Source organism: Colletotrichum chrysophilum (assembly GCF_026319265.1).
Source record: "Colletotrichum chrysophilum strain AFK26 chromosome Unknown scaffold_77, whole genome shotgun sequence".
Classification (NCBI taxonomy): domain Eukaryota; kingdom Fungi; phylum Ascomycota; class Sordariomycetes; order Glomerellales; family Glomerellaceae; genus Colletotrichum; species Colletotrichum chrysophilum.
The window spans coordinates 64,574-88,838 of record NW_026517364.1 but is presented as its reverse complement, the minus strand read 5'-3'; the positions used below and the strand labels follow the sequence as shown (position 1 = coordinate 88,838).

Below are 24,265 nucleotides of genomic sequence, written 5' to 3'. Positions count from 1 at the left end.
ACCACAAAATCTGCCCGGCCACATCACCGCCCGTTCTATTTTCCCCGACCGCGGACTCTGCTCGTCTCAGAAGACAGTCCGGGGAACTCCAGACTCCGGACCCATTGGACAGAGTGCAAACGCCCGGCGCTAGTTCATCACAAAACCGGCCGGGACCCCACGATAGAGACTAGAACACACCAAAACGCCGTCACAAAAAGGAAGGAGACAGCAAAAAAGGAGCCAAACTACACCAAAGAATGAAATTTTTCTTCGCGATAAGCTAGAATAGAAACAAAACCGCAACGGTGGGAACAAGAAGCGAACCCCCACCGTCCGCGCCCCGACAATCCGAAACGGCAGACCCCGGGCCGGCCTGTCTCAAGGAGTTGACAACTCAGATCCGCGGTCCCCACTATCCAGCAACCTGTCCGCAGAGGTTGCAGACGTTTCAAACTTATTATTGGCTCAGCACGCAGCGAGAGAAGGCCTACCGTTCCTTTTGGTTCGTGTACATGTAAGCAGCGTTGCTTTTTAGGTGGTATCCAATGATATCTCGTAGTTTCGATGTCCAGTTGTGACTTTGTAAGTCGCAGCTATTTCCAGATATCTAGATGACAATGGACGGAGGTTGAAGGACACCGGTGTGTCTTTTTCGGCCTGGCTGTGAACATCACGAAAATTTCTCGGGTGCTTGCGAATACATCTACAAATTATAGTTTGCTTCGCCTTCAACCATCCAGGAGGAATTCTGTATAAGCTTCTCTGATTTGGTCGCGGTTAGAGTAAACTATACACGCCTTAGGGCCTAGACGGACTTGGCGATCCATTTGATCATTCAGCTCCGAATACATTGGTCTCGAGGGTAAAGTCTGGTAGCGATGAAGCTTCTGTACAATACAGTATTAAACCTACCCCTGAATCACTTTGCCCATCTTTTTTAGGCTCTCGATCTCGTTGTGGCTCCGATTGTACGCCTCACATTTTTCGTCCCCTCTGTTGAACCTCTTGGCATCCGACGGCCTAGCCGCCTGCCAGTAGTATCCGCACTCTCTGATACACCAACGCCTCTTTCTTTAGAACCATCTGTAAGAGGAGTGTGATAGAATGCCTCTGACACCTGAGCCCCTAGTCCGGGGGCCCGAAGAGGTCTTGAACAAGCCGTTGGGACTGGAGAATAAGCAATAGTACCGACGATCTCTACAGCTCGGCACTCAGGAACGGCGTTCACGCTGGGCAATCAAGCCTCTCTGGGCTCTCGGCCTGCGTCACGATCCGGTGCGTTCCGAAGGTCGAATATCTCTCCGTACGCTGACACTAGTGCCTTACCCGGCGTCGCTTATCCACATCACAGTATCACAAAGCAAAGATAAAGGGGCCCAAGCAACGATTTCCATTCTGTGATATACCATACATACTATACAACCTAACTAATAAACCTCACACCGTTCATACACAGCGGCCCGCCTGGACATATTACCACAATTCACAAGTGGGCTTATTGCTCTTGCACTGGAAGCTGTCCCTGAACTCGCGACTGTTGGCCATAGTGCCAAGAATACGGGCCCACTTGGGTGCGTGAGGGTCGGTGTAAATGCGGTTGATGGCTGTGTCCTTGCGAGACTTTCCGCACCACCAGTTGGAGTAGGTGACGAAGAAGAGCTGGTCTTGAGTGAAGTGCTCGAGACCAGGCAGGTTCTTGTTGGGCTTCTCGTGAGCACGGCGCTTCCAGGCCTGGAAAGAGGCGGAGAGGCCGCCGGCGTCGGCAATGTTCTCGCCAAGGGTGAGGCGTCCGTTGACGTGGAGGGGCTCGTCGTCGGGGCCTGGGACGGTGAAGTTGGAGTACTGCTCGATGAAGCACTCGGCACGCTCCTCGAAGGCCTTGACAGTGTCGTCGGTCCACCAGTCAGTGTAGTTGCCATTCTGGTCGTAGTGACGACCAGTGGAGTCGAAGGCATGAGAAAGCTCGTGACCAGCGACAGAGCCAAAGGCGCCGTAGGACATATAGGCGGGGACCTCGACGTCAAAGACGGGGAACTGCATGATGCCGGCGGGGAATACAATCTCGTTGCCCGGAGGGTTGTAGTAGGCATTGACGGTCGGGACTGTCATGCCCCACGACTCCCTGTCGACGGGCTTGCCGAGGGCAGACCACTCGTCGCTTACGGCAAAGCTGCGAACCTCCAGAGCGTTCTGGAAGAAAGTGTCGGGGTTGACGTTGACTGATTCGTAGAACTTGTTCAGGCTGGGAGGGTCCATGATATCAGGGCTCTTGGTTGGGTAGCCAATCTTCTGGATGATGTTGTGGACCTTGTTGATAGCCTTCTTGGTGGTCTCCTTGTCCATCCACTTGGTAGCCTTGAGCTTCTTGGCGAACTCGGTCTTGATATCGGTGATGATGGTGTCACCAAACTTCTTAGCCTTCTCGGAGAATGCCTTCTCAACGAAGAAGCGGCTGAGAATCCAACCGACGCCATCATCGACCTGGCCAACGCAGGTGCGCCATCTCTCAGGGGCAGACTCGGGGTCCTTTCCGGCGAGCTCATTGACAAAGCGACGGTAAGGCTTAACGGCGTCGGCGTCTACGTAGCGGGAGAGGGACTGGACAGCCTTCCAGACGAAGTAGTTCTGGATTACCTCCTTGTCGGTCTCGGCGAGAATGGTGGTGAGCTCGGTCATGTACTTGGGTGCCATCACAATGACACGCTCCACCACGAAGCCCTCGGGAGCCAGGCCAGCGATGAGAGCCGTGAGTTCGATCTCGGGCGTGAGGGCAGCAGCCTCGTCAATCAGCATGGGGTTGTAGTATTTCTATTAAAGTTAGCAAACATGTTCTTTTTATGAGACGTGGAATACTTACCGTGACATCTTCCCTCTCTTCAGTGCTTGGCGAAGCAGCAGCCAGCAACTTCTCAAGATCAATGACCTTGGCGAAGTTGTCCTTGTTGTTGTCGGGGTACAGGTTTCCGAGAACCTCGACCGCAACGCTGCGGTACTTCTCGACAAGCTTGTCGTCCTCGTAGCGCTCCTTGGATGGGAGACCAAGGCTGCCTGGCGCCGCGATGGAAACCACAACCGTGTCGGGATCTCTGTCATCAGCACCAGTGCCACTTGCAATGAAGGCATCAACGCCGTATTTGGCGAGGAGCAAGATAGCGTCCTTCGTCGGCTTAGGTTCATCGTCCTTGGCGTTCGCGAGAGGGTAGGCCTGCTTGATCTGGTCCAGAATCTGGGTCAGAGGCTCCAGCCCAACTTCCTTGATCTTGTCCTCATTGATGCAGGCGTCGTAGACAGCCTTCATCTTGTCAAAGTTCTCCTCGTCGGCATCCTTGTCGCTGGAAAACAACCGCATCGGAGAGAAGGAGGAGTGCTATTGGCATTGTTAACATCGCCGCCCTGCTTGAACTGGTTTTCTCCCTTACCTTGGAGTCCTTGGGGTACGGCGCCTCAAGGATGTGGCGGAGGAGAAGCTCCGAGTTCTCCGACATGATGGTGCCGGTGAAGGCATCGCCCTGGTCGGAGCGGAGGTCGTGGCGGTCGCGCCATCCGCCACAAACAAGCTCTTCAAAGTCGTTGCACGGGTCGAGCTCCTTGTAGTCGGGAGACAGGTTGTATAAGATCTCGGACGCTGCGTGAACACAGGCGGGTGTCATGCACATCTTGTCCGCCTTGTCGGCGGCGAAGTGCTGCTGAGCTACGGAGATGGTGTCAGCACGCAACGCTGAATTACGCCGTGGAAAATACCCACCATGCGGAACGCCATAGTATAGAAGACCGGCAACGGCGCCGAGAACGAGGACCTTGACGGCGCGTTTGCCGGCTGAGCAGCGTCCGGCATACGGGCAGCGCTGCTTCGGCCTCACGGGCTTGTGGGAGACGAGAGGCGCCTTCTCCGACATGATGGCGCTATCGGGAGACGGGACCTTTGTTTGATTGTAGATAAGCTAGTAGAGCGATAAGACGATGGACGAACCCAGCCAGCTGAGCATCGAGATATGATGGAGGAGAGAGATTGGTTCGATGGGGCTGGCTTGCATGCGGGTGGATGGAGGAAGGGAGAAATGGGAGTGGGCCGATGCAGCTGACGGAGCTCGGAGCTTGGAGCTTTGCTTTGGGGGAGCTTGAGCTCGGAAAGCTGGGGGAGAGGACCCAAGACTGTGACCCTGCGGAGGCGATGACGCTTTGATGTGGAGAAGCAGCTACCTGCTTGTGCTGTGCAGTGCAGTGTTGGAGCTGCGGGTTGGCGGGGGGACTTTCGTATCCGAGACTTTGTGCCGTGCACAATTTGTGCCACCGTGCTTGTACTGCGACTTGCACAACTTCACAGCTCTGACGGGCCTGTGCACCGGGGAAATCCCGCCCAAGTGCCGCTGCTCCGCCGAACCTACTTACTGTGCTTGAGTCTGGCCCGAGTTGTTTGACATTTGAAGGCATTTGAAGTTAAATTTGTGAAGGAATCACTTGTTGAAAATGCCCAAAAATTGACTACTAGATTCGAATGTCTCAAGTGAATAGGTTTTGCTAACTGAAAAGGCTCTGTAGAATGAACATGATGCCTGGCAATGAAACAGGAACATAATGATTCTTCAAAATCATTACCACAGGTTACTTGTACGCACCTCACTGAAATTCACATGTTTCTGATGCTTAGGCTAAGCCTGTTCCTGCACTAGTATAATTCGTGCGTGGGTAATAGTGTCTGGTTCGCAACTTTGAGTAGAGAAGATACTCGTAATCGTGTCTATGTAGGCTCACAGCCTCACTCAAATACTAACTCGACATAGGTAATATGAAGCGGCCAAAGTACAGCCCGTTGGTTTGCTCTGACATAGACATGTCAGAGCTTCTAAGATGGAAAAATTCAGTTAACGCTCCAGCATCTCTGGGCCTTTCTCAGGCCGGATATTTCCGTCGTGACCCGTGACATTATCTGGACGTTCGCGATCTCGGAGTCAGTTTGAAAGCCGATAATCCATACATCGGCAGCTCCGATAACGGCAAAACCATCATGTGTTCTTCTGAGTCTGAATCATGTTGAATATCTGGTAAGATGTCCTGTGTTGATTACGGACAAATGTCGCTTTGGTGCGTGAAGACGTACGCCAAGCTTTACCCCACGCTGGACATGATGACGACCGGAATACCCCTCACTTACGACCAATCCTTCGACGATATAATTTGCAGTTAGTACAAAAGAGACTGGGACGGTTCTCCGCTATTTCTCGTTACATTACATGAACGCTATACAAGATAGGAAGCTGGGAGCACGTCACGCAAGCATGATAAGCCGGAAAAGCAGTCATCTTTTGACTCTCGCCCGGAAAGCCCATTTCCTAGCACTCAACGACGTTCGGTTGAGTTCTGCCCGGATTCCGCCCCTGGTATGGGCCCATTGAAGGCCCAGATGAGGGGTTCGTGGTTGCAATCGAGGCTAGTAAGCAATCTACACATAAAATCTCCGGAGTGGTAGCACACTTCTTGAAGTTCCGAGATTTTGGAACCACCCGTCTCTTCAATTGAGTGAAACTATAGCCTCCTCATTATGCGAAGAACTTTCTTGGCAGCCGGTGCCGTGTTGACTGGTGTTTATGCTTGCCAGCGTGATTGGGCGGCCCTCCACAAGCGCATCAGCGATCACAAGCACCACGACCATGGTCACAAGAAACGGGATCTTGCAGTCGAGTACCCGCCATCGCTGACTGAACATGAAAGTATTCTGGTGAACTCCTTCGACAGTAAAGCTCTGGATGACTGGTCTTACTACTACACTCATGGAGACCATCTCGGAGGTCACAACCGCACGATGGCTGAGTGGACGCAGGAGCAGTGGACGAATGCTGGGTGGGATGCTCACATCGAGGAGTATTGGATCTGGTACACGGCGCCTCTCGAAACGACGTTGAAGTTGAATAGACCAGACGGCAGTGTTCATGAGGTTAGCTTGATCGAGGACATGCTTGAAGAAGACTCAACCACGAGCTATCCCAACCGCATTCCAGCTTACCACGCGATGAGTGGCAGTGGTAGCATTAGTGCGGAATATGTCTATGTGGGGTATGTTCTTACTTGGTCTTGCACTTTCCACAGAATAGTAAGGTATGTACTAATCGGATTTTCAGTCGCGGCCAACGAGCCGACTTCGAAGCCCTCAAGGATCAAGGTATCGAGCTGGAGGGGAAGATTGCCCTCTCAATGTATGGCGCAATTTACAGAGGCACCAAAGTCAAGAATGCACAGGACAATGGAATGATTGGCGCTGTTTTGTTCACCGATCCCCTGGATGACGGCGAGATCACTGTCGCAAATGGTTATGCGGCCTATCCAGGTACGTTGATTTCATCAACAGGAGCTCTTGCTTTGAGCTGACCAAGCTGTCAAGATGGACCTGCCCGAAACCCGTCCATGATCCAAAGAGGCAGCGTTCGATTCTCATCGCTTTATTCGGGGGATCCTTCGACTGTCGGCTACGCCTCGGAGAAAGACGGTCCACGAAACGATGTCACTCCCTACAACCCATCCATTCCATCGGTCCCCATCAGCATGAAAGATGCCGCCCCCCTTCTCGCAGCTCTCGATGGAAATGGCTTGTCTGCCGAACAGGTCAACCGAAGCAGCTGGGTCGGTGCTTTGCCAGACATCACTTACAGCAGTGGGCCGACGACTGGCGCGACTTTGGACATGGTTCACTTCATGAACCAGACCGTTGCACCCACCTGGGATGTGATTGGTGTCATTAACGGAACCAAAGAAGACGAGGTCCTGATCATCGGCAACCATCGTGACGCATGGGTCATCGGAGGCGCGGCCGACCCGAATTCGGGATCGGCTGTTCTGATCGAGCTCGCGAAGGCTTTTGGGAAACTCGTTGATAACGGGTGGAAGCCTCGACGGACGATGTGAGTGGTCCCAAAATCTACTTAAGACCGCATAAGTTGCTGACGAGTCTCATTTGAAGAATCCTAGGATCTTGGGATGCCGAGGAGTTTGGACTTCAGGGCTCGACTGAATGGGTTGAGACTCATTTGCCCTGGCTCGTCACAAATGCTGTGGCTTATCTGAACCTGGACGTTGCGGTATCTGGGCCGCGGACAGCTCTGTCTGGGTCTGGGGAGATTCAAACCTTGGCAATCGACATGATGAAGAAGGTTCTCTTCCCTGAGGATTGGGATGTTGGCCCCACGTTGTATGACATGTGGTTCAACACTACCGAGGGTGAGATTCCTCCTCTTGGAAGTGGTAGTGATTACGCAGCTTTCTATCACAACGGAATCAGCGCAGCAAGTCTCCTTACCATGCGATGATTAAATCGGTTGCTAAGCGATATTTCAGATAGACATTGGCTCAGATGGAGGCAAGACTGACCCAGTGTATCACTACCATGGGTATGCAATTATGGCTTTCTTATTCTTCGTTCGTCAGGCAGCTAAAACACATAGGCACTACGACTCCTATGCCTGGATGGCCAAGTTTGGAGATCCCGGCTTTAAGATCCACCGAGTCATGGGACAATGGCTCACTCTCATTGCTTACCACATTGCCGACGATGTGATTATCCCTTGGGATCTTCCAAACGCAGGGAGGGTTCTCCGCACCTACTACGAGGACCTCAACGAGACCATCGCTGAGACCTACCCCGACCTAGACCTGGACCTGTCTCCTATCGACGATGCGATCGTGGAGTTTGAGACAGCAGCGGAGCGGATCGCTACAGTCGCCAAGCAAGCACTGGCCTTCAACGACACCGTCCTCATCGACGTGGTGAACAGCAAGTACCGCGACTTCTCCCGCGGGTTCGCAAGCGCAGGAGGACTCCCCGGGCGGCCGACATTCCACAACGTGGTCAGCGCGCCGGGCCTGGACAACGGCTATGGTGCTGACGTTTTCCCTGCCGTTCAAGACAGTCTCAGTTCCGAGAACGAAGAGCAGGCACGTGAGTGGGTTGAGAAGAGTGCATCGGCAGTGTCCCGCGCAGCAGAGATCTTGCATATCTAGGAAGCTAAGGCATTGATTAAAACATAGGGGATGTTATTATTACAGAGATTGAGAACAACAGTTGCTTCGAACAGGCACGCTAATGGTAATCTAATCAATCTTGCGTTATAAAGGGGGTATTTATGTCAGTCACTTTTGCACACCTCTCATACTCCTGCGTTGCCTTATTCCCAGGGATCACTGAGTTTGCCGCCTCCTTTCTGTGAATCGCTGTAAAACGACGTACCTCGCTCGCTGGGCGAAATATCCATCAAGCTATCGCTGGTGGTCAGGCGTTTAAGTGGTACTCTGTCCGGCGTCAGGGTAGCCAGCGAGTCTTTCTTCGACGTGTTTGACGGGGAAGACATAGTCGAGCTCTCGGGTACGTCGTCTGTCGCAATGGTGCCGATGTCTTGAGAAACAATCTTGACGTTCCCGGAGGCTCTCGTGGACTGCCGGGTGGTGCTGACTTTGGTGACGTAAAGAAGTTCGGGAAATAGGCGCCGGGCAAGGGATCGAGCAGCGGGCATGCATGCCACGATCAGGCCGACGCAAAGCTCAGTGTGAGACCACATCGCAAGACCGTAGAAGTCATCTGAAACTCTGGTCAGTAAGAGAAGGAAGCAGTAAGAACAAATGCAACCTACACGTTGGGTTCCAGGAGTGGCTGAAGGTGGCGACGCTCTTCAGCCGAACAGCGCTGACGATCGTGATGAAGATTCCAACACCAAACATCGACATGATTCCTGCCTTCTGCCTCTTCTGAAGGTTGAGCCTGTAGATTTGAGTCGCTGGAAGCACGAGCATCCACACATCAATCGCGATATTCAGAGCAGCATGCGATAGCGCCATGGCTGATAGGTCGATGCAGTATCCGGGATGCCTGCCGTCCCACCCATACCAGAAGTAGCTCAGAGGCTTGCATTGGTTCAGATTAACAATGACGAAGGTGATGCAGACCGCGACGTTGAAAATCTGAGTGCCCCATAAGATCTGACGGAACGTTTCGGTGATCGATCCGAAAATGCGAAGATAAAGAAACAGTATCGATGCCTTGATCGAGGCGAGTGTAACCGAGTAGACAATCTCGAATGCAAAAAAACCCTGTGTTCTCGTCAGCACTAGTGATGATCAATACGAAAATAAGTGCAACCTTACCCGAATGAATGTTGTAATTTGATCCACGGTCAGAGTCCAAATATCTCGACCAATCCCCGCTTGCTTTGCAAGAGTCGTTGCAACCAAGAACGCAACCATCATAAGCTGCGAGCCCAACCGTCAGTCAAACCAGTCGTACCGAAAATCAACTTTCATGACTTACATATGCGAATGATATTGTCCAGTCATCCCATCCCCAGGTCCCCATCCGCAACCACTTCGTCAACAGTCTCATTGCAAAGAATATTGTGACGGTCCCGAATAGGAAAGCCGGAACCCATGTTGCAGTGGCTCCCTCGTCGTGGTAGGTGAAGTGGCAATCTGCCCAGGTCTGGTTTTTCGTGACTCATTCCCCCGTTAGTTTCTCCTTCCGTGACACAAATTCTGAAAGGTAGCCTACTGAGTGCCTGCTGTACACTGCATTGAATCCTAACACAGTGAATGACAGCCATGTTGTAGTTCATGTCTCCGCAGAGACATGTCGAATTCGTGAATTCGCATGGTGTATAATCGAGGGGTTCGAATACGCAGGGCAACTATGACGTGATGTTAACAGAGAACCCCTCACAAACTTCATTTTCACCCATGAACCCCCCAGAGAAAAGACCTACAGCGCAGTCGGGAACGTTATCGTAAAGGCCATACACGAGTGGTAGGCAAGCGAGAACGGGCAGGGCCCAGAGCGAGGCCTTCATTGCAGCGGTAATAGAGGCGTGTCGTTCGGTGATGTCGATCAGAGCATGACGAAAGGGCAGGGCGCTGTGGCTCGAGGGTGCTCTGGCAGACACCAAATTTGCTGTTAGATCGCGGGGCAAGAAAAGAGAAGACGAGGGCACATTTCAGACAAGGGCGGGATGGGGTATGTAAACCACATATGTGGATAGCAGACAAGGTCCGGATCAGCCGTGGCGTACGGGGCGACGTCGTGTAAGCCACGGGAGCGATGGCGAGGTGGCTGACCGGGTGCGGAAGACCCAGCCCAGACCACTGGGGCTGTCAAAGTCATTCAAGTTCAAGCTACCATCCATGACAACCCTAGTGTGAGCAATGCCAGCTGGGAAGCCCGGACGTGCATGTGAGATTTCTTGACTACAGAAGAAAGGACGTAGGCCCACGTTATCCACGAGCACCAGGAGACTGGTTACGCGACCGAGACCCTGGAACATCTTTTGGGCATCAGGAACGGGTCTCAGATGACAGCGGTCACGACACCAGCATATTGATCAGAGAGGGTGTGTTCGGCGATGAGCCCTCTCGGCGAGCCTCGCTCCGACCCGCCGAAGCATGTTTGCGCCCTTGAATTGGCTGGAAGTCTTGATTCCAGGTGGTGAAATCCAAATGCGGGACAGGGATTGGTCGGGAGTTCTGCTTTGGAGCTACGAGCCTCTTTCGACTGTCGGCAGTTTCCATACAATCTGGGCAGGACCTCCGAGTCAGACGGCTGGCTCGACACCGTATGGGAGTGCCGGACAAGATGTTTTAACTGAATGCGTCACCGGAATACAGCGTGCCTCTTTTACCGTAAGCCCCCTTCAAGGCCGCTTGAGGCGCCGGGGACACAGCCAGGGCTTAGTCGCGGGGCTAGCTTCGATGGGGGCTTTGGTGGCGTACGTATTTGATCTAAGCGTGGAGAGATGGCCTTGGGTGTTCCTGAAAGGAATGCGTTGGGGTCGGCAGCATTTTTCGTTTTAAGACATGGTTTCACTTACCTTTGGGAACTCAGCCATTGGCAATCGTGATGTTCGGGAGTTTCCCTTTGCTTCGCGAACTTCGCGAGGACGGCGGTGCACCTTGGCGAAGACGGCGTCGAAATAGGAGTCGGGCTCCCGTTGATAACCAAGATGCTGGGACACCAGGCACGCCTTAGATGATTATCGATCATAATGGCATCGGTCAATTGCGTAAATCGCCAAATGCGAAGGGCTTAGATCTCGACAGGGTCCAAATCACTTCACAGACACGGCGTGTTTCGAAAAACGTCATGTTTACCAGACTTGAGCATTTTGGACCCTGACAATCGTGAGAGGTACCATGTTGTGTCAACGCCGGAGCAACCCGATGCATCCGACTCTCTGGTGTTGCCAGGCCCCTATCATTACGTTGCCAAGTGTTTTCGGCTGCCAGTATGATGCCATTCCACCGGAATTGGAAGCAATTTCGGCAGAGACACGCCAATCTTCGACGAAACAGTAGCAACTGCTGGCAGTGTCTCGAACTGCTCACCGGCTATTTTCAACGAACACGGCTGATTCCAGTCACTGCCTCGCACGAAAACGTGAGAGGTCTCTTGGCGGATTACCCGAGTAGTACCAAACCCTCGGCAATGCCTCATTGACGATTCTTTGGAACGTTTGGAGCAGAAGGTGGACCGGTTTCGTGTAACGTCAATGACTTGAAGAATCTCGCCAAGAGTCAAAAGCTGGCCGTCATCCCGCCGATTCTTCAATGGAGTGCCAAGGCATGCAAATTCTGGGCACTGTCAGCACAACGTTTTCCCACGTTATTCACCCTTTGCATTCGGCACCAGGAGGCCCAGACTTCTTGAAGCGCTTGCGATAGAATTTGCCGCCCCTTCTGATCTGGACCACGCAAAAACGTGCATATTAGCATTCACACAACGCTGTACCGACGCGCCCATACATGCGTGACGCCCTGAAGGACCCTTAGTACATTCGCCGGACACATGGAGACGGAAGGTTCCATAAAAGCGACTGATTCCCGGGGGGTTGACCGAGATGATACCCAACTTCCGGCGAACCGCCGGCGGCACTGCAGGTCGACAGGCGGCCATGACACTAGGAACACAGTTGGGGTTCGATAGGTATTCTGGAGGTCTTACAACCTCGCCAACACCTCTCTGGGGACAGATTATATAGTCTTATCATACTGTTCAGCACGTTGCTGGGTCTCAATGGATGATTCTAAGCTTAATGCTCCGAGCCGTTGTATACATGGAAGCACTACACAACATCACGCCGCCGCGATACAGATAGCCTGAGGACATCGAGATGCATGACCCTGGTCTAGATTTACGGCATTGCCTACAGTAATGACTAAGTTATTGGACCAAACTTGCGATTACTAACCTCGTGGCGAAGATGTCCGGATCCGGGCATGGTAGTGGTTGAGTTCTTTGACTGCCTCGCGCGCTTGTCCCGTGATCGCTGTAGTTAAACCGGCAAATCTCTGGACTCACTAGAGCGGAATTAGATTGAGGACTAAGCTCAATATTCCGCAGTGATCATTGAGTGCGCATGATTCTACCCCGGATCTCGGTTCAACCTTATCTGGGTGACGAGACGCTTCACGCTCCTCCACCGAACGGAAGCTGATACATAGACTCAAGGAAACAGTACATTGGGCTGCTTGGGTTACGACGTTTTTATTAGTTTGCGCACGTTGGTTTCTCCTCAATCTAATCAGACACCAAGCCAAAATCTGAAAGCTCTTGGTGGTTCTCACATGTAGGATTTTAAGCTGCGAACTACTTCATTCATATGAACCACTTAGAGGCCGCACGAAGTTTGACTGCAACTTTCGCCATCAGTTCAACTACCACCAGCCTAGGTTGAGGCTCTGGCCAATATTCGAAACTTTTCAACAGAATGCTATTTCCACATACTGCTAAACAAGATTGCAGCTTACATGGCAAACCGTAATTTCCAATCTTGAAAGCTCGAAATACTTGCAGCCCCTGATTTGCCATCTCCACTCATGTCGCTGTACCAGCTTTCAAAAAAGTTGCCCATGAGTTGGTGTCGCCGAATCGCGCCAGATAGATCAAGGCGATGGTGGCGGTGGAGGTGGAGGTAATCTTTCCAGCCGATCCTTCTCCCTTTCGTTCTCTGCATCCCGTTTCCGAGTGCTTCTAACCCCGTAAAAGGTCAGGTACGCAGGCACACCGGATCCGCCATCAACAGGCTTAGGCGTTCCTCTATCTCTCGGGAATTGACGGGGTCCCCCTTCCCTCTCGGGTAAGATCCATTGATAGCTGCGGATGATGCTCATCGGAATCTCGACCTCAATATAGTCTATGCTGTGGAACGTGACCTTCAGATCGTGGTACGACTTCATTGGAACGACCATCTTCCCATCTTCACTGGGGCCGAGGAAGGGCTTGCCACCCGTACCAGACATCACTCTGTTACCAAGCGTCAAATGAGCATCCAGATGTGTCCGTGTATACCCCCTAGTGTGACATTTCTCCAGGCTGAGCTCACTGCCATACATGAACATGGCCAGATGTTCTTTCGCATGTGGGGTGATAGAGATGAGGTTATAGTCCTTTCCCCTGAGGTCTTGAACGGATGGCATCTCCTGGGGTTGGACAGATGACTTCTTGCGGATGTCCGCGATGGCGGCCTTCAGCTTAGAACGTTTCTTCAGGCGGATCTTATAGTATTTCCGTTCGAACACTGTCTCGCGTTTCTGGGCTAAGCGCACCGATCGTTTGTAACGCTCTCGCACTTGATTCGCAAACTTGTAATTGTTCGCCATTGAGTGCTGGCCACTGCGAGATGTAGGCGCCAGGTGGACAGGTGGGGGCAAGCATTGGATTTCGCAGTCGGAATCGTCGCTGTCGCAGCCGCAATCCCAGTCCGACGGAGAAAGCTCCGAGAGATCGTCGTCGAAGAGGTCTGGAAAATCGGTGGAAGTTTTTGACCCTTGTTCTGCATTCCAATCGAGCCAGCGGAAAAACCAGTCAGGATAGTCCTTACGTGGCGGCATATTCTCTCAATCTGACTGTAAAGCTTGCCGGCAATTTCTCGGTTTTTTGTGTCGATGGTGTGTCGTTTCTTATCAATGAGGCTCTCTTCAGTATGAATGGTACAAAAAAGAGTGATGTTGCTGGTTTTAATAGTGCGGTGGGAAAACTTCATAGGAGCGTGAATGTTTTCTTTTCCACCCCTGCATATTGCGTCAAATACCAGCTTTCACATCGGGTAAGCAACTGATTTCGACCAATAGGTAGGGAAACAGAGTGCACTAAAGTGGCACCAGCAAGGCGTACTCAGTGGGGTAGCAAGCGGTGAAAGCCCTCCATCTAATCGATGCAAGAGAAGATGTGCTAGCATCACATCACCGTCGCGTGGCGGGGGCTATGAAACGGGTCAGCGGCGACTTGGTGACGCAGAAGTTAAGTGCATCGCCAGCAGTAGGTGCAAGTTTCAATCCAATTTCTGGACCTCCAGTCTAGGGCCTGATAGGTAGGTAACAATACATATGATACCTATCAATTAAACAGGAAATCTTTTCCCAAGATCTCCCAACTTGTGCGCTCGGATCACACTATTCAGACTGACAGTCTTTTAAGTTTTACAGTGAGCTCTTCAGCAGTTCACCAAGGAAACTCTCCAAACCTCAGTCTGGTATATAGGCTGACAGCAACTAGCAACGAATGTTAAAGTGATCAAAGTTGATCTGTTTCACGGCACCAATGTTGTGACAAGACAACTGCCCAACTGAAGTCCGGTTGCAGTCGCCGCCAGAAAAGAAGTTGATCGTGCAATTGCAGCCCCCTTCCTGGTCGGCCACGATTCCACAAGCCCCGTTCATTGCTGGAAAACAGCGGCTCGTTCCAGGTCGTGTCTGCTTCGCCCTACTTAAATGTTGACCAGTGCATCTGCCAACTTGACCTGTACCAAGGTACGCCGATGCTTCGCAGTAAACGGCCAATGATGTATTGGCGAGCGAAATGATTGAGATAAACAAAGAGGTCTTCATGATATTGAAGCAATGATGATTGTCTTGGTTGCGTCTCACTGCGAATGATTAGCTATTAGACCAAACCAGAGCTTCCGTACAGCACTTGCATATTTTGTGACCAGATAGTTGGTAGAATGAATAGAGTTTAGTCTTACAGTTTTAATGGGTTGTGGTAGTTTGATTTCAAGAGTCAAGCTGCTCCAAACTCTAGCGGATGATCAAAGTCTTGGAAGTAAATGTTAGTCCGAATGATTCATAAGGTGCCCTTATGAACAGGAGCGTGCTCGGAGGCTCCCCTGTAGGTTCGCCTCTCGTATTGTGTGCGACGGGCGGGATGCCCGATCTCAAGTTACAGTTCGTCCGACATAGTCTGCAAGCCGCCTACAACAGCCTTTCAAGAAGGCCACATGATCTGGAAAGCCGGTTCCGTGGTAGCACTTACACATGGCTGCACACTCAAGCTTCGAAGGGGCCGAAATCCTACCTCACAAACTCGTCGGCTTCAGGCAAAGGAAGAAACCCTCGCCAACAACAGCTATAGAAATATCCAGGTATATCTAGTACACCCACTGCTTCCATACTTTCTGGCATAAAATGTCACAATTTCGCTCCTCACATCAGGCCATGGTGCATAGGGCTGGAGGGTCCGAGTCTAAATGCCTGATTTGCTTCCTCCACCGCATCACGGCACGGATGCAAGGAACTTTGTAACTGAATGCGTGATACCATGTGTTGTTTGCATGGAGGTTTCCGTGTGGAAATCCATATCACGATGCACAAGGACACAACGGCTCTTGATCGACGTATGATGTCACCACCACGTTTGTCTGTACAACTACCAGTTTCTACGTGGCTTCGGAAGCTACGAGCTCCTATCAAAGTAGCTCCTATCAAAGTCTATCTGTTCTCACTCCCCGGGCTGGACCTGGCTCCGGTAGCACCGGCCATCCCGAAGGAGGCGTCTTCATCCTCTGAAATACTTGCGGGTCCATCGCGTTATCATTTACCCAGTCCAACAAGGCATCGAAGTTCCGGCAGACTTTGCGGTTCCTGAAATCTGGAAATGGCTGGTCCCAGTTTTCCACCCAGTTGAACGTGATCATGTCGACACTACCCGTGCACTTGATTGCCTGGGCGAGTATATCGAAGCAGTGGCCAATGTGTGCTTGATGCTGTGCTCCTCCTGGCTTCGGCCCTTCCTTTTCCTCATAGTAGTGCTCGTATGAGACCTCCCTTCTCAGCATATCGAGACAGTGCAGATGGTGGAAAACCTCTGTCTGAGCAATGTAGGCATCCGAACCGTAGCCGAGATCGTCCGGGATCTTTACCGCAACGGCTGGGTCTTTGCCCAAGCGGCGCACGTCTTCCGCTCCAATGACCATCGGCCATACGTGATCACCAATCCGGTGCCATTCGTCGTCCGCTTCTTTTCCGATACGTTGACGAAGGATAGACGATGGCCTCGTGTCGTACAGTGTGCCGTTGGTGACTCGTGTAATTTTGGGAATTTCGAATCTTTCCAGAATGGGAGCTTTTCATTCATCAACAAAACAACATCCGAGTTGAAGTCTCATGATCATAGGCTTACAATAGAATGATGTTGCTTTCCAGAAGTCCTGATCCTTGAGGGTTTGCTTTGATGATGTACCTGACCAAACGATGCATGACGCGACAAATACCCCAACATTGAAGACTGTCAGCCATGTCGACGGTCGTACCAGGAGATGAACTCGGTTTCGGCTAACGTCTCTCTTTGAACGCTGCGTTGTAGACTGTTCCATTGAAAGCAGAGCCTTTTCCAGGTTGCCAGAGTCGTCATGGCTGCTCAAAGAGGACTCGTCGTCTACCATCCCTCGAGAATCTGTCGACGGCCTCTTGTGATGTTCCATCACTGATAGAATGTGTTAAATACAAAGTGGCATGTAGGAAGAGAGGAGTTGGATGTGAAATGAGCGTAGGCACAAGATAGAATCATGGGGCGTGGCTTCCTACCCGAAAGAAGCACATACTGCCATGAATACAAATGAAGTTGCAAAGACGAGTTCTCCTCCATTTCTTTACGATCTACGCAACAAGCAAGGCCCCAAAGTTGATGCATTCATCTTCGATGATGCTTAGCCGCGAGAATCCGGATCCTGCTGCCCCGCCACTCAATCCTTCGCTCGCGTTCTGGAAGCTCGGCGCAACGGGCGAATCCAGTGGGTGTCGTTCACGCCGTCAAGCTCCATGAAGCTGCATATTTTCCGTTGCAACCTTCTACTTCTGGTCTGCATGCGGAGTCTTGCGGAATTGAACGCCTGACTGGTCTCAATGTCGGGGTGTAAGCGGTGATGATGCCTGTCGAATCGCAATTCTGCGGGAATCCTTCGTGGCATTTAGATACGTGGTAGCGATTGGTGGCGGTAAGATAGCGACGCATACCGCCATTGAGACCGTCAGGAAGATGGTGATGTAAGTGTCGGCGTCAAATCTCTTATGTAGTAGACTATGTCTCCGCCCTCGATGTCGAGTTGTCAACTTGTCGTTCCCCATCTTAACTGGCGATCACAACAGCTCAAACCTTCCTCTTGATTATCAATCACATCAACTTCAACTTTGGAAAGAATCCGAAAGCTTTCAACATGCGCGCTCAGCATCTCATTCTTGCCGCTATTGGCTTTGCTGCTGCTGCTCCTCTTGGTATGATGCTGCTCTCGCTCAATGTGTGCATCTTGGACTGGAACAAAACTGACTGTTATGATGCTTGAAGATGTGCGAGGAGCTGACGCTGAGGCCGAAGCCATTCCCTTCTACCCCAAGAGAGGTGCGAACGCAGAAGCTGAGGCCATCCCCTTCTATCCCAAGAGAGGAGCGGATGCCGAGGCCGAAGCTATTCCTTTCTACCCTAAGAGAGATGCCGATGCCGAGGCAGAGGCCATCCCTTTTTACCCCAAGAGAGGTGCGAACGCAGAAGCTGAGGCCATCCCCTTCTATCCTAAGAGGGGCGCCGACGCTGAGGCGGAGGCCATTCCGTTTTACCCGAAGCGTGGTGCCGATGCCGAAGCTGAGGCTATTCCCCTTTACCCTAAGAGGGACGCCCGTGCTAAGGCCTAAGTCGTTTTATGCATGTCGGGTATGGAACACAAGCTGGTGTTTGAGGGAAGGTCTGGGAGGGAAGATCTGGTCTAGGACAAGCTTGGCAACAATGAGCACTACTCGGAGGATGAAAATGACAAATAGGTTCAACCCAGTGTCAAGAGCGGGCCTCATCATGTAGTCGAGGAACTTGATGTTCTCGCATGTAGTAGGAGGGACCGATCTGGTCTGTGGTTCTCTGACACGCTCATTCATATCAACTATCACTCGTTTCAAATCCGTGAACCAAAATGAAGCTTTCGCAAATGAATTATGACGAAGGAAATGCCAATTCCCGTTAGACTCTAGTACTTATGACATGGAATAATATGGAAAATAAGTGCCGCTCTTCTAGTTCTGAATCTCCAAAATTCTCGTCCCGATGAATTGGAGAGGACGTCAAGACTGGTAAGAGTCCCCATTCCATCGTCCAGGAATCTTAACGGACTAGTGAAGTCACACACACACAGCAAGCATGGTCATATCAAACCACGATCGAGTATCTTCTTGCCTAAAATAGGCAGCAATGTTTCTTTGCATGCATGTGGATCAACCACGAAAGTGCGCCTGCAACCATGCCGCGTCATATCAGCCCGCGGCACTCATCGGCAGCATTGCGTGCTGGATCCGACCCGCGAGGCGGGCCGAAGTCTGGCAGATCTTGCGAGGCGAGCTTCTTCCTTTGGATTAGGGCGCGGGGGTCCGCCTTGCGCTCAGGATGAGAGGTTGTCAGATTGGAGGAGTTGGCAAGTTTGCCGAATCCTTCAACCCGAACTGGCGTCTTGGCGGAATCCTGGCGTTAGGCGAGGTCTGCAGATGTTTATCTTGACGGAAGGAAACGACCTGAACGGGACCACTCGGAAGAGATTGAAAGCAATTATTTCGGATGGCCTTGTTGGTACTCTCGATACCGAATCCAGCTTTCGCTCATTCCGCAGTTTCAAAGCAAATGCGTTCTTCGTTGCGTTCGCTTTCACCCACCAAAAAAGCCTGGGAAAGTGGAAGTTGAGCGAATGATCACGATGTCGAAACTGTGAGTGGGGAATAATCACGATGGAATGGGTGCAGCTTTTAATCACTTTTGTTCGCAGGTTTCAAGGAATCGTCCATCCATGGACAAGAACAAGAAACGTGGCGTACGTCCAACTATCCGAGAATGAAGAAGCGAAGCCAATCTCCGAGGGAGAAGACCGAGAGTCTCTACGCAAGCCTTCAGTTTCAAAAAGACTTTGTATCATCATAATACGCGCCATAATCATTATTCTGGCTGGTTATGGACTCTTGTCCCTACTAGTACCTCACCTTTCCCCAACCCAAAAGCAACGCCCTCTTTCATGCAACTGCGGCGAGACCATCGAAGAAGCGCGCTCCAACGGCTGTGTCTATGATTCCCTCGCCGCAGCATGGCTTCCACCACACTGCCGCTCTGCCAAACTCACCGCAGAGTTTGAATCACTGGGCCCGAATGAGCCCGACACGACGGGAAACACCTGGGGATACTGGCACGACCAGAACCAGACGCACCCGATGACGCTCGAGGAAGTCAGCCAGCTCCCCGAGGCGGCGAGACGAGGCCAACATGCGCGATTCTTCACCACTCACGAATGGCACCTCGTGCATTGTGTCTTCTACTGGCGCAAGATGTGGGAGGCGGCGCGGTGTGCGAGGGGGGTGGCAGGGGCTTCGTGTGGAGAAGATGGGATACTGGTGATTGAGAAGCGTTACGACACGTTGATGCATATTAATCACTGTATGACGATGATGTTGATGCGGGATCCGTTGGATAGTATTGCGGCTGAGGCTGGTATTGCGCTGCATTCTGATGAGTTGCATGTTGCCAAGCCGCACAAGCATCAGGAGAGTGGGCATCACGGACGCGGTGGGCACAAGTCGGGGGATCCATATGACAAGATGGAAAAGGAGCACCAGCATAGGAAGGGTGATCCATATGATGGCTGAAGTCCGGAACCAAGTACGCTTCTTGAAAATATCTCTGAGGCTTGATTCTATTTAGTCAATTGGGTGATTCCATGCAATTGCGCTGGTTTCGCAGCGGCTTGCGTTAGGAAAGTGAAGCGCGCCCTTCGTTTATCACTAGCGTGTTATAGTGACGCGCTAAAAAAATAGTTAATACTAAATTTAGCTAAAATCGCCTACTTAACTATAAATAAGCCTTATATATACTATATAAAGTAAAAATAATAATTTAGAAACTAGTAAAGCTAAGCTTTTATAATATATTTATTAAAAACTACTCTATTTAATATTATAGTTGGTACTTTATATAGTTATTAGTTTTTTATAATTAATAATATCTAGATTTACTAAAGTATATTATTAATTAGCTTATTAATAATCTTATTGTCAAAACTATTTTAAACTTTAATAATAATATTAATAAACCTTTTTAATATATATTTATTTTTAAATATTAAAAAGAAATAAAGAGAGTATTTTATTATTTGTTCTTTAAGTAATTTCTATATATTTTTAAGAAGACTTATATTTAGTAAATATAGAAGTTAATTTAATATAAAGAAGCCTTTATCTTCTAGATATAATATGATAATTTTAGCTAAACAGATATTTGTATTATTTTATATTAATATTAAATTAAGCTTTTATATAGTAAATGATATTTCTAAAACTATTTTAATATAAATAGTAGTTATTATATTTTATTGAAACATTTTAAAGTTACTAGTTATAGAAAAGTATAAAATTACTCTTTATACTATAATAAATAGTATTTTAAAATATCTATAAAGAACATTAATTTTAATACTTAGGTTAGATATATTTCTTTAATATATTAATTAAACTTATTCTTATTACTTTTGGTTAAAATAATAATTTAAAAAAGTATGAAAAAATTACAATAAAATTAATTAATAAAATAAAAAACTTACCTTTTCTTATAACTTATACTTTTATTAATAATATTCTTCTTCATAAAGGGAACTATGTATTAAAACTTACGTAGTTTATCTTTATAATAGAAAGTAAAATAATATTTTTTACTAATTACTTCTTTATTAAAATATAGATATATTACTATTTAAATATAAACATCCTTTAGTTTTAAAATTTTAATATAATATTATTATATAAATATGAAGATAACAAAGATTAAATAGCTCTTAGTTAGTAATAAAAAGGTTAAAGTTAATAATTTATAAAATATATTATTTATCATAATTAGAAAGTTTTTTTATATAATTATAGTTTAATAAAGAGATATTATAATTTAAGACTTTATAGGATATAATAATATTATAAATATATTACTTATTAATATCTTGATAAAAAGTAATATTATATACTAATTAACTAGTTTAATACTTTCCCTAAATCTTTAATTATTAATAACTAAAGTATAGAGTACTTATTAAAATCCTTATATTTTATTATAGTAAGCGTTATACGTATTTTATAATAATGGGTGTTTTTTAAGTATATAAAAAAACGCAAAATTTCGCGTTATTATAGAGGGGTTAACTATTTCTTTTAGCGCCCTACTATATAAGGGGCTCCCCGCGAAGAGTCATTGCGAACTCATCGCTTCGCAGTAATCCAACCTTCAATTATTGCACGAAGTTATAGTTTTCATCCTTTCACTGCACTCATAGACATCCACGCGGAAGCCAAATCACCGCCAAACACCATGAGCACCCATCTAGCAACGGAGCTGAAGGAGCTCCATGCCCCCTCGAAGCCACTCGTCCTCTCCAATGTGTGGGACCTCGCGTCCCTCAACGCCATTGTCTCTCTCAACACCGGCGACTCCAAGCCTGTGAAAGCGATCGCCACAGCCTCGTGGGCTATTGCGGCAATTCTGGGAATCAAAGACGAGGACCTCACGTTGGAGCAAAACCTAGCCGCTATCGCACAGATCGCCCCCGCTGTCAAGGCTGCAGGGCTCCCGCTCACAGTCGACATCCAAGACGGCTACGGCGAAAGTATCGAAGACGTCGTGAAGAAAGTCATTGAGCTCGGAGCTGTGGGCGCGAATATCGAAGACAGCATCCCGTCGGCTGGGTTTGGACAGGGAATCGAGGGGTCGTTGTACGATACCGACATCCAGGTCAAGCGTCTCAACAGGGCTTTTGCAGCGGCGAGGGAGGCCGGATGTCCCGACTTTGTAATCAATGCGAGATGCGACATCTTCAGGCTGGAACCGTACTTCTCCAACAACGATGAGAGTGCATTGAAGGAGGCTGTTGCCAGGGGCAGGAAGTACCTTGAAGCAGGAGCGACGACGGTCTTCTACTGGGGCGGCATGGGCCGGGGATTGCGGACGTCAGAGGTTGAACTTCTTGTGCGGGAGCTATCGGGCCGGGTTGCGGTGAAGCTGGGTGATCAGTCTGATTCATTGTCAACGGGTGAGCTTGGGAAAATTGGGGTAGCTAGAATCAGCGTCGGTCCTAGTCTGTATCTTGTTGCGATGAATGCAATGAAGGATACTGCGAGAAGAATACTGTCAGGAGGCAAGCTAGCGGCATGAGGCTTAGTGCTGGAATAAGTTTTATCATAGGCACGCCATGCTTTTACCAAGTTCCAATGAATTTCTTAATATGTTTTGGCTGGACTCATAATAGTCTCAAGCCTGAAGTATATACATCAATTTTCCGAGATTTCAACCTGCCAGCCTAGTTAATCGCGGCAGGGGGCTCCTGGCCAGGAAGAGGAATGCTCTGAGGATGAGCAGTGAACATGCCCTCAGGGTCATAGACGGTCTTCAACTGCTGCAGCTTGGCGTAGTTCTTGCCGTACAGACGCTCGCTCCACTGGTCAACAGACAAGGCCGTGTCGCGGTAGTTGACGAAACCGCGCAGGGGCACTCCCTCGGTGGTCAACTGCTGGCGGAAGGGCTCAAGGCCGTTCTGCATGTACGTCAGGCCGTCGGCGGGGAAGTCGGTGAGGCCGGTGGCGAGACGGCCCTCCCAGCGGATGAGCCAGAGACTGTTGGCGTGGGCGAAGGAGGTGTCCTCGTCCTTGAGGGCGCGGGCGGGCTTGCCGCCCCAGAGGTCGATGAAGCCGAACTTGGTCAGGTCGGTGCGGTTGAAGGCGAGGGTGGTGTGCTCGTAGAGCGCGCTGGCAGACTCCTTGGTGAAGGGCTGGTCGGCGCGGAGGACGAGGGCCTGGAGGTAGAAGCTGCGGGGAGGGTAGGTGTCGACGGGGGTGTCGATGGAGGGGGTGGCGACGTTCTCGGTGGCCCAGAAGTCGTTGATGTTGCGGGTGAGGTTGGTGCCGGCGGGGAGCTTGGCCATGAGAGGCGCCATCAGAGCGTCGAAGTCGTCGGGGTTGCCCCAGTAGAAGCCGGAGCCGGTGAAGGGTGGCGCGGTGAGGGACCAGCGGAGGGTCAGCTCATCGGGCCACTCGCCGGTGATGACATGTTCCTGGATGGCGAGGAGGGCGTCAACGCCGGCAGTGAGCGAGGTGTCGTTGAGAGTGATGGTGTAGTCGATGGCCTTCTCGTAGGTAGGCTTCCAAGTCTTGGTGGTCAGGTCAAGAATAATGCCGTAGGAGCTGCCGGCACCCTGGAGAGCCCAAAAGAGGTCAGGGTTCTTGGTGCGAGAGCACTCAGCAATGGTACCGTTGTACAGCATGTACGTGGCACCCTCGAGGTAGTCCATGGGAGTTCCGAGCATGCGGGAGAGGGAGCCGAAGCCACCTCCGATGGAGGAGCCGGCAAGTCCGACCATGTTGGCGCGGACGTGGGGGAAACGGGCGCCGTGCTCCTTCCAGAGCCAGCTGACGACCGGGCTCACCAAACCACCACCGCCGTAGGTAAGCAAGCCAGTAGTATCGTCATAGCTGACGTTCTGGAAATGGGTCATGTTGATGGTGAGGCCGGCAGTAGGCAAGCTGTAAGAGCCGTAGCAGTGGCCGCCATCACGAGCGGCGACGAGCACCTTGGCCTCCCGGGCACAGGCAAGGGCGGCGGCCACCTCAGGTGTGGTGCGCGGCCAGGCGACACCGGCCGGGGTGGGGGTGATGCGGCGCTGCCATGAGCGGATGTCGTTAGGGAACGAGGCGTTGGTCTCGGGGAACGATGTGATGAGACCCGCCGTCTCAAGACATGTCTCCAGGTCTTGGGCCTGGGTGAACGGGGCGAGGGATGCCGCGGCGAAGGCGACGAAGCTGGAAAGACGGACCATGATGTCGGAGGTCAGACGAAAGAGAGACTGGAGTTGGAATTCCGTGCTTGGAAAACTTCGCCGAGCAGTCCGTGATGCCAGAGCGTTGTGCTTCTCTTTATACGCATCTCATATAGCCCCCCTAAATCCCATGGTGATTTCTTGGCATCGTCCATAATCATCACTCCCACCGGGTT

At 50.4% G+C, this 24,265-nt stretch overlaps 7 protein-coding genes across 7 annotated transcripts; 3 read left to right on the top strand and 4 right to left on the bottom strand.

The window, feature by feature from the left end:
- Nucleotides 1-1,455: 1,455 nt before the first annotated feature.
- On the bottom strand, nt 1,456-3,878 carry COL26b_008631 (uncharacterized protein; the record flags this gene model as incomplete). The annotated part of the gene is made up of 4 exons (XM_053181381.1): nt 1,456-2,790; nt 2,840-3,349; nt 3,402-3,673; nt 3,728-3,878. 4 exons carry the CDS (start codon nt 3,876-3,878, stop codon nt 1,456-1,458), a joined length of 2,268 nt encoding a protein of 755 aa, XP_053034657.1.
- Nucleotides 3,879-5,782: 1,904 nt separating this feature from the next.
- Nucleotides 5,783-7,971, top strand: COL26b_008630 (uncharacterized protein; the record flags this gene model as incomplete). The annotated part of the gene is made up of 6 exons (XM_053181380.1): nt 5,783-6,033; nt 6,099-6,304; nt 6,359-6,875; nt 6,935-7,191; nt 7,313-7,361; nt 7,416-7,971. 6 exons carry the CDS (start codon nt 5,783-5,785, stop codon nt 7,969-7,971), a joined length of 1,836 nt encoding a protein of 611 aa, XP_053034656.1.
- Nucleotides 7,972-8,135: 164 nt separating this feature from the next.
- On the bottom strand, nt 8,136-8,802 carry COL26b_008629 (uncharacterized protein; the record flags this gene model as incomplete). Its single annotated transcript, XM_053181379.1, has 2 exons — nt 8,136-8,545; nt 8,598-8,802. 2 exons carry the CDS (start codon nt 8,800-8,802, stop codon nt 8,136-8,138), a joined length of 615 nt encoding a protein of 204 aa, XP_053034655.1.
- A 4,086-nt stretch (nt 8,803-12,888) lies between these two features.
- Nucleotides 12,889-13,605, bottom strand: COL26b_008628 (uncharacterized protein; the record flags this gene model as incomplete). Its single annotated transcript, XM_053181378.1, has 1 exon — nt 12,889-13,605. The coding sequence occupies one exon, from the start codon at nt 13,603-13,605 to the stop codon at nt 12,889-12,891; it is 717 nt and encodes a 238-aa protein (XP_053034654.1).
- A 3,830-nt stretch (nt 13,606-17,435) lies between these two features.
- On the top strand, nt 17,436-17,907 carry COL26b_008627 (uncharacterized protein; the record flags this gene model as incomplete). Its single annotated transcript, XM_053181377.1, has 2 exons — nt 17,436-17,493; nt 17,564-17,907. 2 exons carry the CDS (start codon nt 17,436-17,438, stop codon nt 17,905-17,907), a joined length of 402 nt encoding a protein of 133 aa, XP_053034653.1.
- A 3,685-nt stretch (nt 17,908-21,592) lies between these two features.
- Nucleotides 21,593-22,432, top strand: COL26b_008626 (uncharacterized protein; the record flags this gene model as incomplete). The annotated part of the gene is made up of 1 exon (XM_053181376.1): nt 21,593-22,432. One exon carries the CDS (start codon nt 21,593-21,595, stop codon nt 22,430-22,432), a length of 840 nt encoding a protein of 279 aa, XP_053034652.1.
- A 145-nt stretch (nt 22,433-22,577) lies between these two features.
- On the bottom strand, nt 22,578-24,089 carry COL26b_008625 (uncharacterized protein; the record flags this gene model as incomplete). Its single annotated transcript, XM_053181375.1, has 1 exon — nt 22,578-24,089. One exon carries the CDS (start codon nt 24,087-24,089, stop codon nt 22,578-22,580), a length of 1,512 nt encoding a protein of 503 aa, XP_053034651.1.
- Between the last annotated feature and the right edge of the window lie 176 nt (nt 24,090-24,265).